The sequence below is a fragment of the Nannospalax galili genome, unplaced genomic scaffold, assembly GCF_000622305.1.
Source record: "Nannospalax galili isolate Female #2095 unplaced genomic scaffold, S.galili_v1.0 scaffold1255, whole genome shotgun sequence".
In the NCBI taxonomy this organism is placed as follows: Eukaryota; Metazoa; Chordata; class Mammalia; order Rodentia; family Spalacidae; genus Nannospalax; species Nannospalax galili.
The window spans coordinates 773,518-787,097 of NW_008336359.1; the positions used below are offsets into that span (position 1 = coordinate 773,518).

Genomic DNA, 13,580 nt, shown 5'->3' on the forward strand with positions numbered 1-13,580 from the left:
CCGTCCGTCGTCCCCCCCCTACCCCCGCCGGCCCGCGCGCCCTACCTCCCGGCTCCCCCGCGCGCTTGCGTCCGGCCCACCTGCCGCCCGCATCGCCCGCTCCTCCGCGGCCTCTGACCTGAGTCCGAGCCGGTCTCCATAGCCCGCGATACCTCCGTGCGGCCACCGTCGATGGGGAGGTGTGAGCAGCCGGGGCCGGGGGATGCGCACGCGGCGGACTGAGCGGAGCCGAGTGTGGCCGAGCTGGGCCCCGCGAACGACGACGCCCCCCCCAGGCCCTCTGCGGTCCGCGCACCCGTGGGAAAGGTCTGGGCTGTCACGCGGGCTGCACCCGACCTGGAGGAACGCACACTCGCCAGGCCGGAGGAAGAGACGTGGACTTGGGAAAGTAGAGCCCGGCTTCGAGTCGGCGGGAGGAAGCCCCGCCCTGCGCCTCCCGCCGAACTTTTCGGCGGCCGCGCTGACTCAGTCCCCCCAAGAGCTCCGGGCTGCTGGCCTCGGAGCGTGTCGAGGCCCGCAGCACCGAGGGTTCAGTCCCTAACGCCTCTGGAGCCGGCTGCGAGGGAGAGAAAATCACACTATTTAAAGTTCCAATTTGAGCCACCAAGACTTTGTTTATATTGCTTTTTGCTAACGCGAGTCAGTTTTGAAATCTCGACTTTAACGTGATACCTTCAGTTTTTGCGCGAGGTCATGTACACTTGTAAAGTGGAATTCAAATTAAGGGATTACATAATAACCCCACTCTAAGGATGCTACTGTCATAAAGTAGGTGCCAGATCAGATACTTGGTTTTTGTTTTGTTGTTTATTTTTTTTATTTATTTTTTTTTATTTATTTTATTTTTTTTTTTTTTTTTTTAGAGATCTGCCTGTCTCTGCCTCCCAAGTATTGGGACTACAGGCGCGCACCACCACGCCCGGCAGACACTTGGTTTTTTTTTATGAGAGGGGGAAAAAAAGTGAGATCCTAAATGAATTAACATTGCATTTTTCTCTCCCCAAGTGGAATCGCTAAGACCCTAATTAATGTCTAGAAAATTTAATGTGTGTCGTTCCGGATATAACACAGGCAAGTACTTACAAACACTGAAGATATTGCTTCCCATATTTTACATTTACAAGAAATGTACATTATCAGTAAAGAATGCAAATGATTTGGAATATCATAAAAATGAGTCCTTCAGCTGTCTCACACCCCAGAGAAAATGATGAAAAGCAGGATTAAGTGTTCCATGCTTGAAGACCTTGTCTCTGCCCATGTAAATACAACCGCATATACAGCACTGCCAGGAATAGGTTTGACTGTGAACTGTCCCCCACAGGCTCCTGCACTGGGGACTTGGTTACCAGATGATGGACTTTAGGGAAGTAATTGGATCCTGAGGGTCTGACCTAATGGATGGGTTAAGAATCTCTTGACAGCTTTATAGTATGATAGCATTATTGGGAGATAAAGAGTAGGACTAGGGCCTCACTAGAGGAAGTAGTCACTAGGGGCGATACCTTGGGGGCTGTGTTGCAGTGGTCTGTTCCTGTTTCTGGTATCTCTGCTTCCTGTGTGCTTTGAGGGGAGCTGCTTTATTCCACCACATATTCCCCACCATGATGTTCAGCCTCCCTGAGGCCCACAGCAATGGAACAAGGTGATCATGAACTAAACCTCTAAACTGGGCCAAAATAAGTCTTTCCTCATTTTAAATTACTCTCTCAGATATTTGTCACAATGAGAAAAATACAAACACAAATGGGATTAAGGTTCTGGGTAAATGTTTTTTTCCATGTTAATTCAAAGAACTTGATAGTACCAACAATCTTTTTTGCTAATGACTTAGTAGTTTATTAAATAATCTCTTTTCCAAAATAAATGTGCAGTGACCTATTTACAAACAGTACTGAAGTATACAAACCTCTCTACCCCTCCCCATACCACCATTCCCTCATCTCACTCCCCAGAAAGAATCTTTTTGTCAACAGATGGGTGCATACTAATTTTCCTATTTTTTTATATTTTATTTTTATTTAATGTGTATTGCTTACATGTAGGTGGGGGCACCTGTGTTGTGCAATGCCCGAGGAGTTCAGATGCCCGAGGAGTTCGGAAAAGGCCATTGGATACCCTGGAACTGGAGTTAGAGATGGTTGCTAGCCAACATGTGGGTACTGGGAATCGAACCTGGGTCCTCTGCAAGAGCAATCAGTGCTCTTAACCACTGAGCCATCTCTCTAGCCCCAGCTTTCCTATTTTGTAACTATATAAACCATTCAAGAAAGCCTGGCTGAGAGTCTTTTTACTCTATTTGGATGCTCAAGAATAGGCAAGGAATAACTCCCTTGTTTTGCCATTCCTGTGCTCTTGAGTGTTAGAGGCTTACAGCTCTAGTCCTTGAGAACTAGAGACTTGTAACGCTAAGCTTTAAAAGCCAGAGGCTTCTACCTCTAGGTGCTCAAGTCAACACAAGCTATCAAAGCTAGAGGCTTCTTCAAAATTGCATAGCTAGAGACTTAGAATTGGTGTTCGAGTCAGAGGCTATTGCTCTAGACACAGAACCCAGCAGCTAGTGTTATAGCACCAAAGCTTCCCTTATCAGGATCCTTGACTCCTCACCCTCACCAGCTCTCTGGAACACTTCCAGTGATCAGGGCTTGCAGCTCCCCTATCTCAGCTTCATGGCTTCTGCTTTCTGCAGCCTCCACTCTACAGTTTTCTGTCCTGTTCAGCTCTCGGAGATCTTCCATCACCTTCCCACTACCACCCCATTGGTACTGAAACCCTCATGTTTTCTCTTCAAGCAGTAAGCTCAGCCTACTCTACCCATGCTAAAAACCATAACTAGGCAAATAAAAGGCCACTCCAGAGAGACTTTTATTGGGGCCTGATAGTAAAACACGGGGTTTTATTAAGGCAAGAAAAACCTCCCACGCTGACAAGCAGGTTGCTTATATAGCCAAAAAAGGGAGGGGTGTGTCATGTTTATGAACAGTTTCTAGTTCCACCAATCACAGTTGTGCATGTTGCTCCATCACAAGCATGGCTTGTGCATGGCCATGACCTTTCTGCTGAGTCACCAGGAGAAGTACATCCCCATTGGCCTGAGTAGGCATAGTGGCAAGATAGGTAGGGATGTCAAGAAATCACTGAGGCTTGTCCATGGAAATGAAGTCTCCCAGGTGCAAACTGCCTGGGGCAGAGGTAATAGAGTAAGGCCACTTGATGTAGGAATCATGGCATCCGCAGCAGCTATGGTCACAGGGTCCTCAAAACTAGAGGGGAATTTCCTTGGAGTGTCTAGTATTCAAAGCAGCCAAGTCGCCATGACTGTCCCCACTTGTAGCCGAAAGAGAGACTACTTGATTGACAACAGTCAAGCATAAAAGAAGAGTCTGACAGCTATCTGCCATACAGTGAGTGGCTCAGTCACAACAGTTTTGATCATTTAAAAGGGAAAAACAGGCGTGGTGGCACACAACTTTAATCCCTCCGGAGGCAGAATCAGGTGGATCTTTTTGAGTTCAAGACCAGCCTGGTCTATATCAAGTTCCGGGCCAGTTGGGGCTACAGGGAGACCCTGTCTCAAAAAGACCAAAAAAGCTGGGCGTGGTGGCGCATGCCTTTAATCCCAGCACTCAGGAGGGAGAGGCAGGCGGATCTCTGTGAGTTCAAGGCCAGCCTGGTCTACATAGTGAGTTCCAGGCCAGCTGGGGCTACAGGGAGACCCTGTCTCAAAAAGACAAAAAAAAAAAAAGACCAAAAAAAAAGGGGGGTTATCAAAGAGTGCTTACAATAAAGGTCTATCCTGAACGAGTACTTATGTCACAGTATTTAGGGAGATTTAAGTCCCTCTATTCCACAATAACTAGTTAGGGAAACTGACTTTCCACAATTTTAAGTAGATCCTTCCAAAGCCAGTCCAAATAAAAAAAAACAGAATCTAAGTAAAAGACAGTTTATTAGGCAAATTTAGCCTTTAGAAAAAAATCATTAGCAACTTCTTAGTTCATATGTAGAAGTACAAGTCTCCACATGTATAAATCACCTGTGTGCACTTAGATTTTTTTTGACTACAAATGGGATCTTACTATGAATATTATTATGTAGTATCATTGCACCAAATAATATATCACAAGTATCCTTCCAAATTACTGATGATAATAATGGCTAACAAAATACTCATTTTTCCTGGTACCAAACCAAATGGTGGATTCAAACAGTCTTCTCGGTTTTATAATGTAGGGTTTTCATGGCACAGAATGGTTCAGGAATACATCGGCAGTACCACAGACTAGAGAGCAAGTGGGGGAAGGGGATTTGAGTATAGACAGAGTAACTCTATAGCCTGCATTCTGGTTTGTTTTGTGTTGTATGCTGTTGTGCCATGTATTGTGTTATACTGTTCTGTGTTGTGTTGTGAATTGACTTCAAGACCTGGTGCATGCTAAATAGGTTTCTGTCACAGAACTACACTGTCAGTCCCCCAAGTCCACTTTATTGGTTTACGTGATAGAGGGTCTGACTAATAGAGCTATTTGAGCCCTCTGTCACCAAGCTACAAACCCAGCTCTGCCATACTGCTTTCATTTTTTTTTTAATTTGAAGCAAAGTCTTATTAGGTAACCCAGGCTAATCTTCAACTCACTATGTAGCCCAGGCTGGCCTCAAACTCACAGTTCTCCTACCTTAGTCTCCCCAGTGCTGCTGGGATTACAAGCATGTGCCACCATACCTAGCTAAAATCTAGCTAAAATCTGTGTTCTTTTTTTTTTTTGGTCTTTTTGAGACAGGGTCTCCCTGTAGCCCCAGCTGTCCTGGAACTCACTATGTAGACCAGGCTGGCATTGAACTCACAGAGATCCGCCTGCCTCTGCCTCCTGAGTGCTGGGATTAAAGGCGTGCACCACCGTGCCCAGCCCAAATCTGTGTTCTTATGTGTTCTTAATCACTATGACTAGAATGCAAAGAACTAAGTCTTTCTTTTAAATGTCTGCATGATAAGTACATAACAAAATATATTTAAAATTCCCCTTTGGGGGCCACTGAGACAGCTGTCAGAAAAGTGCTTGCTATGCAAGATTGAGGACCTGAGTTTGATTTCCAACACTACAGAGCTGGAAGGGTAACATGAGGCTGTAATCCCAGGCCTAGGGAGGCAGAAACAGGAAGATCCTTGGGGCTTGTTGGCCAGCTAGTCTACCTGAATCCTGTGAGCTCCAGGTTCAGTAAGAGACCATCTCTAAATAAATAAATAAATAAATAAATAAATAAATAAATAAATAAATAAATAAAATATTGGGGCTGGAGAGAGATGACACAGCAGTTAAGAGCACTGGACACTCTTGGAGAGGACCCAGGTTTCATTCCCAGCATCCGCATGGCAGCTAATAATCATTCTTAACTCTGGTTCCAGGAGATCCTGACACCCTTTTCCAGCCTCCACACTTACATGCAGGCGAAACATTCAGATACACAAAATATAAATAAAATTTTTTTAAAAAATAAGGTAGATCGTGCCTTAATTACTTCCTATGGTTGTGATAAAAACACACCAAGGGGCTGGAGGGATGGCTCAGCAGTTAAGAACACTAGTTGTTCTTGCAGAAGACCCGGGTTTGAATCCCAGCATCCACATGGCAGCTAACAACTGTCCGTAACTCCAGTCCCAGGACATCCTACAGCCTCTTCTGACCTCCGAGGACATTGCACAACACGGGTACACTTATCTACATGCAGGCAATACACACATACACATAAAATAAAAATAATAGATTAAAAATTTTTTTAATTAAAAAAAAAAACACAGACCAAAACCAAGTTGGAAAGGAAAGGGTTTATTTGGCTTACAGAGCACAGTCCATCATCAAAGGAAGCCAAGGTGGGAACGCAGGGCAGGAACCTGGAGGCAGGAGCTGAAGCACAGACCATGGAGGAATGCTGCTTACTGATTTGCTCTCCCAACTTGTGGTCAGCCTGTTACAACTCAGCTCTTCCTGCAAAGGAGTGGTACTGCCCACAACAGGCTGGGCCCTCCCACATCACTCAACAATCAAGAAAATGCCTCAGACATGACCAATAGGCCAATCTAATGGAGGAAATACCTCAATTAAGGTTCCCTCGACCCAGGTGTTTCAAGTTGACAACTAAAGCTATCTAGCACAGAGAGTGATTGGAGAAGACATCTGACGTTGAACTCTGGCCTCCACACATAAGCGTACACGCATGTGCGTGCATACGCATGCAAGCGTGCACACACATGCACATGCACACACTTGCACACATACAAACACAAACAGACATGCACATACTAAAAAATGCCTTTTGGGAAGCACTTAGGTTCCTAATAATTTTTTTACTGTCGTAAGCAATACTACCAGAAAATATATATTTATACAACCATGTATTTCTATATTAGAAAAAATATCTCTTAATGAAATGGTAGAACTAGGGCTTGAGAGATGGCTCAGCAGTTAAGAGCACTGGCTACTCTTTCCGAGGACCCAGATTCCATTCCCACAACCTACATGGCAGCTAACAACCATCCCTATAATTCTAGTTCTAGGGGATCTGACAGCCTCTTCTGTCTTCTGAGGGCATTGCACAACATGGGAAATACACACATACACATAAAAATAATGATAAATAAAATTTTTTTTAAAAAAAATAGAACATTGGCTGGGCATAGTGGCACATGCCTTTAGTACCCCCAGCACTCGGGAGGCAGAGGCAGGTGGATCTCTGTGAGTTTGAGGCCAGCCTGGTCTTATAGTGAGTTCCAGGCCAGCTGGGGCTGCAGGGAGACCCTGTCTTAAAAAGACAAAAAATAAATAAAAAAAATAGAATGTTAGATTTGTATTTTGCTATATAAAATTTGTCACTGCTATAAATTTGTATTTTGGGAGTGTGAGATTATAACTCAATGATAAAGCACATGCTTAGCCTATGGGAGGTCCTGGCTTCAATCCCCAACCTGAGAAAAGAGAAAAAAAGAAGTGAGCATTTCCTTGGAGTTCAGGCACAAACCACTGTACATACAAGAAATACTATACAGTCCCCTCCCCCATCATTATTTTTTAAAAACATTTTATTATTTTTATTTTATGTGTATGAGTGTATTGCCTGCATGTAGGTAAGTGCACCTGGAACTGGAGTTACAAATGGTTGTTAGCCACCAAGTAGGTGCTGGGAATCAGGGCCTCTGCAAGAGCAGCCTGTACTCTGAACTACTGAGTCATCTTTTCAGCCCCCTCCTCCATCATTATTAAATGACTGACTTCTCTCTAGTCTGTCCTGGACATCTCTACATAGCTGTTCCACTTGTGTTTCACACTCAGTGTGTTCCCATCTGAATTTAGTAAGCTTCTTCTCAAACCTGTTCTCTGTGTCCCTCAGGTTGTGCTGTGCCCAGTTCGTGAGACTCCAAAGACCACCAAGGAGCTGACCGATGCAAACACACAAGGGTCCTTTTATTGTTGCCAGCTTAAGCTTGGGCCCACTCTGTCACTGACCCAACGGATCTCAGATGTGAGACTCTTTGCTTTGGGAGACAGAGGTTTTTATAGGTTTATTTCAGCAAGTTTAGCAAGTAGGGGGTCTCCAGCCTGGCAAGCATCTGATTGGTTGCAGCCAGTGCCAAACCATAAACTGCTGCCTTCAGGAAATCTGAAGAGACATCTGGACTTTTAGTACTTTCCTGTCCCTGGTTAATTGACCGTTGGCAGGGGAGTTGTTCTCTATCTGTTCCAAGTATACTTCTTTTGTGGTTTTGCCTGGAACAGGGTTCAGGGCTGGGTCAGTCCCATGGAGGTTTTATCCAAGATGGAGTCACTCAGGTCTCTCATTCCCCCCTCTGACTTGTACCTTGGGGGCCCAATCATGGGCGCTCCCTCATCTCCTGTTCTTTATCACCCAGACTCTGGAGGGACTGATAGTGGGTATTGGTTGCTCCCACGTTACCTTAATAAGATCTCCTCCCTGGCAGGTCCATTGTATGTGTCCCGTTGTTTTACAGCCCCAGCGAGCGTAATAAGTAGTGCTATCCCCTCTACAACTGTTTCTCTGGGACTTGTATTTTGGAGTTCCAGGCCCTGGGCAAACAAACAACTGGCCTGGTTCTCTGTATGGGCCTGGAGAGTGAGTTAGAGCCTAAGGATGTGTACCTCCCTTAGGATTGAAATTAAAGAAAGCATCTAAACAGGAGTGCAGAGTTGGGAACCAAGTAGCTGGATGTGCTACTTGGGAGATCTGAAACAAAATATTGTCTCCTATCAAATCTTGGAGGACCCAAGTCAGATTTATCGGTTGATGCGGACTTCCCAGAGCAGGAGCGGCTATCATGGGGAACAGAATATATACAGTCAACAGTTTGAAAATCGGGTGAGCTTTAGCTTGAGTGGATTGTTGGGGTCCTTTGAAACTCTCCATACTGAAGCTGGGGATGTGCAGTCCTCTACAGTGAATGGGTCAGCTGGCCGTACATATGTGTGGTGGATCCACGATGCTACACCATCCACTTTGAAGGCTGTGGGGGTGGTCAGTAGGATGACATAGGGCCCCTTCCACCATGGCTCTAAGGATCCTTATCAATGCCTCTTAACATAGACCCAGTCACCGGTTCAGTATCGATGAGGTTCTGGAGGGGATCCTGTCTCATAAAGAGCACATAGTTTAGGCCACACATGTTTATGGGACCATTGGATTTCCCTGAGGTCATCCAACAGGTCCCAATCTTTAAATTCAGTAATCTTTTCTGCCTGGAGATTAGGAATAATGGGAGGGGGCACTCCAAACATGATCTCAAAGGGGGTTAATCCCATCTGATAAGGGGAGTTACACACTCAATAGAGTGCGAACAGGAGAGTCACCCAGTGAGCACCAGTCTCTAAGGTCAATTTAATGAAGGTCTCTTTCAGAGTTCTACTCATTCTCTGTACCTGTCCTGAACTCTAAGGTCTATAAGCACAATGTAGTTTTTAATCAATCCCCAGAACTGTGGCCAGACTCTGACTTACCTTGGACACAAAAGCCAGTCCATTATCTGACCCTATCATCTGTGGAAAGCCGTACCTGGGGAGGATGTCTTCCAACAGTTTCTTTGCCACCATTTGAGCCATTTTACGTTTCATAGGGAAGGCTTCAGTCCATCCTGAAAAAGTATCTACAAAGACTACCAAATAACGGTATCCATACCTGTCCAGTTTTACCTCAGTGAAATCTGTTTTCCAATAGGCTTCAGGTTTTCTCCCTCGAAGTCTGATTTCTGGGTTTTTAATATTTGGCACCACATTAGTGAGTTGGCAAGCTTTACAGCCATTGACAATGTCTTTAATTTTTAAATTAGCCTACTTAATTTTTACCTCAGCATGTCGAATTAAGTCCTCCATTCTCTTGATGTACTTCAGCATCAAATAACGGGGTACTGTGGACATGGGCCAGGATTCTGGCACAATCATGCAGGGGGGCATCCAAGTCTGGGTCTGGCAAGAGCGTAGCTGGATTCAGGGCAACTGGTACCTGGAAGGTGATTCTAGCAGGATTAAGAAGTAATGCCTGATAATGAGTTATACAGGCGTTACTTAGCCATCTGTCCAGGGGCTGCTTTAAAACTCCTTTAATTGTATGTGGTGTGGTGATGATCAGGTTCTGGCCCAAAGTCAGTTTGTCAGCATCTTTTATCAGTAGTGCTTCTTTGAGTATACAGCCCAAGTATTGGACCTGTTGTTTGCATAGTTGGGCCTTTTTAGCAGAGGCCCGATAGCCCAGGCTTCCCAATGTCTGCAACAGGCGTTCTGTGCTATCCACGCAAGCCTCTTGGCTGTCTGCCGCCACAAGTAGGTCATCCACATGCTGCAAGAGATTCCTTTCTCTGGCGTTGTCTGTCTCAGACGCCTCCGCCGGTCCTCTGGATCCACAGTGGCAGCCAGCAGGATCCTCGCCCAGTCCTTGTTCTGCCTCCTTTCTGCCTTTATCTGTTTTTTCTCTGCACTATCCCTATTATTGTACACTTTCTCGGCCACAGTTATTAAATCCCTTAAGCTCTTTTCACCCAGTCTCTACTCTTTGGAGCTTTTTCTTTATATCTGGAGCCAACTGGTTAACAAAAGCCATGGCCACTGCCACTAAATTATCTTTGGCTTCTGGGGTCTAATGGAGTGTACCTGCGGAAGGTATCCATTATTCGCTCCAAGAACGCAGCTGGGCTTTCATTTAGTTCCTAACATCGTATACCTGTGCCAAATTGGTTGGCCTAGGAGCAGCCGCTTTGAGACCTGCCAACAGAGCCCAGCGGTAAACCAAAAGTCTCCCCTTACCTTCTGCAGTATTATAATCCCAATCAGGCCGGGTCAGTGGATAAGCAGCATCAATCAGTGTTGTGTCAGTAGTAGGGACACCAGTATGGCCAGGAATTAATTTCCTGGCTTCTGTTTGGATATGTTCCCCTTTCCTCTGTGGTAAACAGGACCTGTAATAATTGATGACAATCATCCCAAGTGGGTTGGTGTGTGAATAAGACAGTTTCTAATAAATTAATAAGCTCCTTAGGATTTTCAGAAAAGGGAGCATTCTGGGTTCTCCAGTTGTAAAGGTCACTAAGTGGCAAATGGCCAATAGTGATGGGGCTGGTTGCCGGCCTCATCCACGGGGCCGATGACTCTGAGGGATAAAACAGTAGAGTCTGGACCCTCCGGTGTTGCTGCTCTTCTACTCCTAGTCCCCTGAGCCGGTCCCCCTGTGCCTGTGAAGAATCTGGTACCAGGGGTGCCGGTTCTGGAGGGGGTACCTCCTGTGGAGGAGGAGGATAAGGAGGGGGAGGAAAAATTAGATCTTCTGTGCTGCCCTGTAAGACGGTACAGCGATGGTACTGGTGGTTTGGTTTCAGGCTTAGGTGCTTTCTGGGTTCTGCAGCTGTCAGCACCTCAGTTTTCTGTAAGAGAAGAAAAGACTTGACCCAAGGAGGGGGGTTGTTAACTAAATCTCCCCAGACCACTATGTATGATATTTGATCCGAGTGTCCTACACATGGATGAAGAATAAGTTTCTCAACCACGTTAATGACAGCGGAATCAAAGGTCCCCTCCGAAGGCCATCCCACATTGAAAGTGGGCCATTCAGACCTGCAGAAAATAGTTAGTTTATCCTTCCTGACAACAACAGAGAGGTTATGGGCTCGAGTCTTAACCTCTCCAAAATGTGCAAGAACCAGGTCCAGGGGTGTAGAGGGAGCCTGCCACATTGCGTCCATCTCAGTCACAGAGAAATAGACAACCAAAGACAAAACAGAGAGCCAGAAAGACATGCAGAAGGCCAAGTAGCAAATTCCCCCGCTCATGAGGAAGAAAAACTGAAAGTAGGACAGTGGCGAACTGCTGCACCGCAGAAGCAGCCCACCTTGTCCTTTCACAGAAATCAACCGAGTCCAGGGCCCTCTGTACCCTCTGCCAGGGTCTGGAACGTCTTCCAGATCTCTGTGGTCATGGTCATCCAGCGAGTCCGTTCCAACCACTCCTGACCACAGTGTTCACAAGTTTGCCTCAAGGCTCAAAACAAAAGCTGGGACAGGCACAGCTAGATGCAAACAGACACTTACCGGCCAGCCAGGAACCCTTTGGTTCTGGGGTCCTGGGGGTTCTTGGGGATCCAGAACAAGCTCCCAAGATGTTGTGCCCAGTTCATGAGACCCCCCAAAGACCACCAAGGAGCCGACCGATGCAAACACACAAGCGTTCTTTCATTGTTGCAAGCTTGGGCCCACTCTGTCACTGACCCAGCGGATCTCAGATGTGAGACTCTTTGCTTTGGGAGACAGATGTTTTTATAGGTTTATTTCAGCAAGTTTAGCAAGTAGGGGGTCTCCAGCCTGGCAGGCATCTGATTGGTTGCAACCCAGTGCCAAACCATAAACTGCTGCCTTCAGGAAATCTGAAGAGATATCTGGACTTTTAGTACTTTCCTGTCCCTGGTTAATTGACCGTTGGCGGGGGAGTTGTTCTCTATCTGTTCCAAGTATACTTTTTTTGTGGTTTTTCCTGGAACAGGGTTCAAGGCTGGGTCAGTCCCATGGAGGTTTTTATCCAAGATGGAGTCACTCAGGTCTCTCAGTTGTATAGAACCAGATCCAGCTGACCAGGCCAGAGACCTAGGAAAAGCAAATAATCCCCTCCTCTTCTTCTTCTTTTTTTTTTTTTTTTCAAATGTATATTTTTGAGGCAAGGTCTCCCTGTAGCCTCAGCTGGCCTGGAATTCACTTTGTAGACCAGCCTAGCCTTGAACTCACAGAGACCTGCCTGCCTCTGCCTCCCAAGTCCTGGAATTAAAGGCATGCGCCACCACACCTGGTGCCCCTCCTCTTCTTCACCATTGCTCATTATGTACAGATAAGCATTAATTACTATCAGTAGGATTTCTCTGGTTCCAACCACAGAAACCAATTCATGTAAGTATATCAATGTTTGTAGAATAGTATTGGAGCAGTTCACAGAAACAAAAGAAAATTAAACAATTGGATTTCTTGAAGGGTAGGCATCAGGTTTCTACAAGACCTTCCTCAAGGAAATTGTGACCAAAATATTTATCAATGACACAGCCTTCATTTCTAGATATAATTTAATAACAATTATAAACTCCAAACTTTTGATTCAACTTTGGTTACAATTAAAATAAACCATAGGGCCTGGAGAGATGACGCAGCAGTTAAGAGCACTGACTGCTCTTGGAAAGGACCCACGTTCGGTTCCCAGCATCCACATGGTGGCTAATAACCCTCTGTAACTCCAGTTCCAGGTGACCTGACACCCTTTTCTGGTCTCAGTGGGCATTGCATGACACAGGTGCACTAACATGCATGTAGGCAAAACACTCATACACATAAAATAAAAATAAAATTTAAAAAGAAAAGAAACCATAGATTGAAATGAGTGATGTATTTAAATAATCTTGTTCACATAAATCTTTGAGAATTCAAAGAACTCCTCTGGTCCTCACATTTCTCAACAACAACAAAAAGAGATGAGAAAATTTATATCCTGGTGACTACTAGAACACAACAAAACATTAACTCTCAGGAGCAAAGATTATGTTAAAATTTCAAAATTATGGCTGGGCATGGTGGCGCAATGCCTTTAATCCCAGCTCTTGGGAGGCAGAGGCAGGCAGATCTTTGTGAGTTCAAGGCCAGCCTGGTCTACATAGTGAGTTCCAGGACAGCTGGGACTACAAGGAGACCCTGTCTCAAAAAGACCAAAAAAAAAAAAATTTCAAAGTTATGCTTTTCTGTTGCTTTAATGTTTAATAAGAATCACAAGGGAATTGTTTTTATTTGGATTTTCTCATTCATGCTATGAATGGATCCATCAGCCCTATATAATGTATATTGTGTGAGTTCAGAATAAAAATGTTTTACTGGGCCTGGAGAGATGACTTGGTGGTTAAGAGCACATACTGTTCTTGCAGAGGACCTGAGTTTAGTTCTTAGTATCCAGTTCACAACTGCCTTTAACTCCAGCTCCAAGGGATCTAATGCCCTCTTCTGACCTCTAAGGATACACATACACACACACACACACACACACACACACACACACACATACACA

The 13,580-nt window shown here is 45.2% G+C and overlaps 1 protein-coding gene and 1 pseudogene across 3 annotated transcripts in view; one reads left to right on the forward strand and one right to left on the reverse strand.

Moving 5' to 3' along the window:
- Nucleotides 1-373, reverse strand: part of Ecpas (Ecm29 proteasome adaptor and scaffold) — a 108,677-nt gene extending 108,304 nt beyond the window's left edge. For 2 of the 3 annotated variants that reach the window (XM_008831122.3, XM_029562526.1), the window contains exon 1: nt 119-373. In XM_008831122.3, the coding sequence (XP_008829344.1) occupies nt 119-140 (22 nt within the window). In that variant the 5' untranslated portion in view covers nt 141-373. The remainder of the gene's footprint in view (nt 1-118) is intronic. The other variant, XM_029562527.1, reaches the window with a different exon arrangement.
- Nucleotides 374-8,295: 7,922 nt separating this feature from the next.
- The window catches only part of LOC103732548, a 37,811-nt pseudogene continuing 32,526 nt past the window's right edge, over nt 8,296-13,580 (forward strand).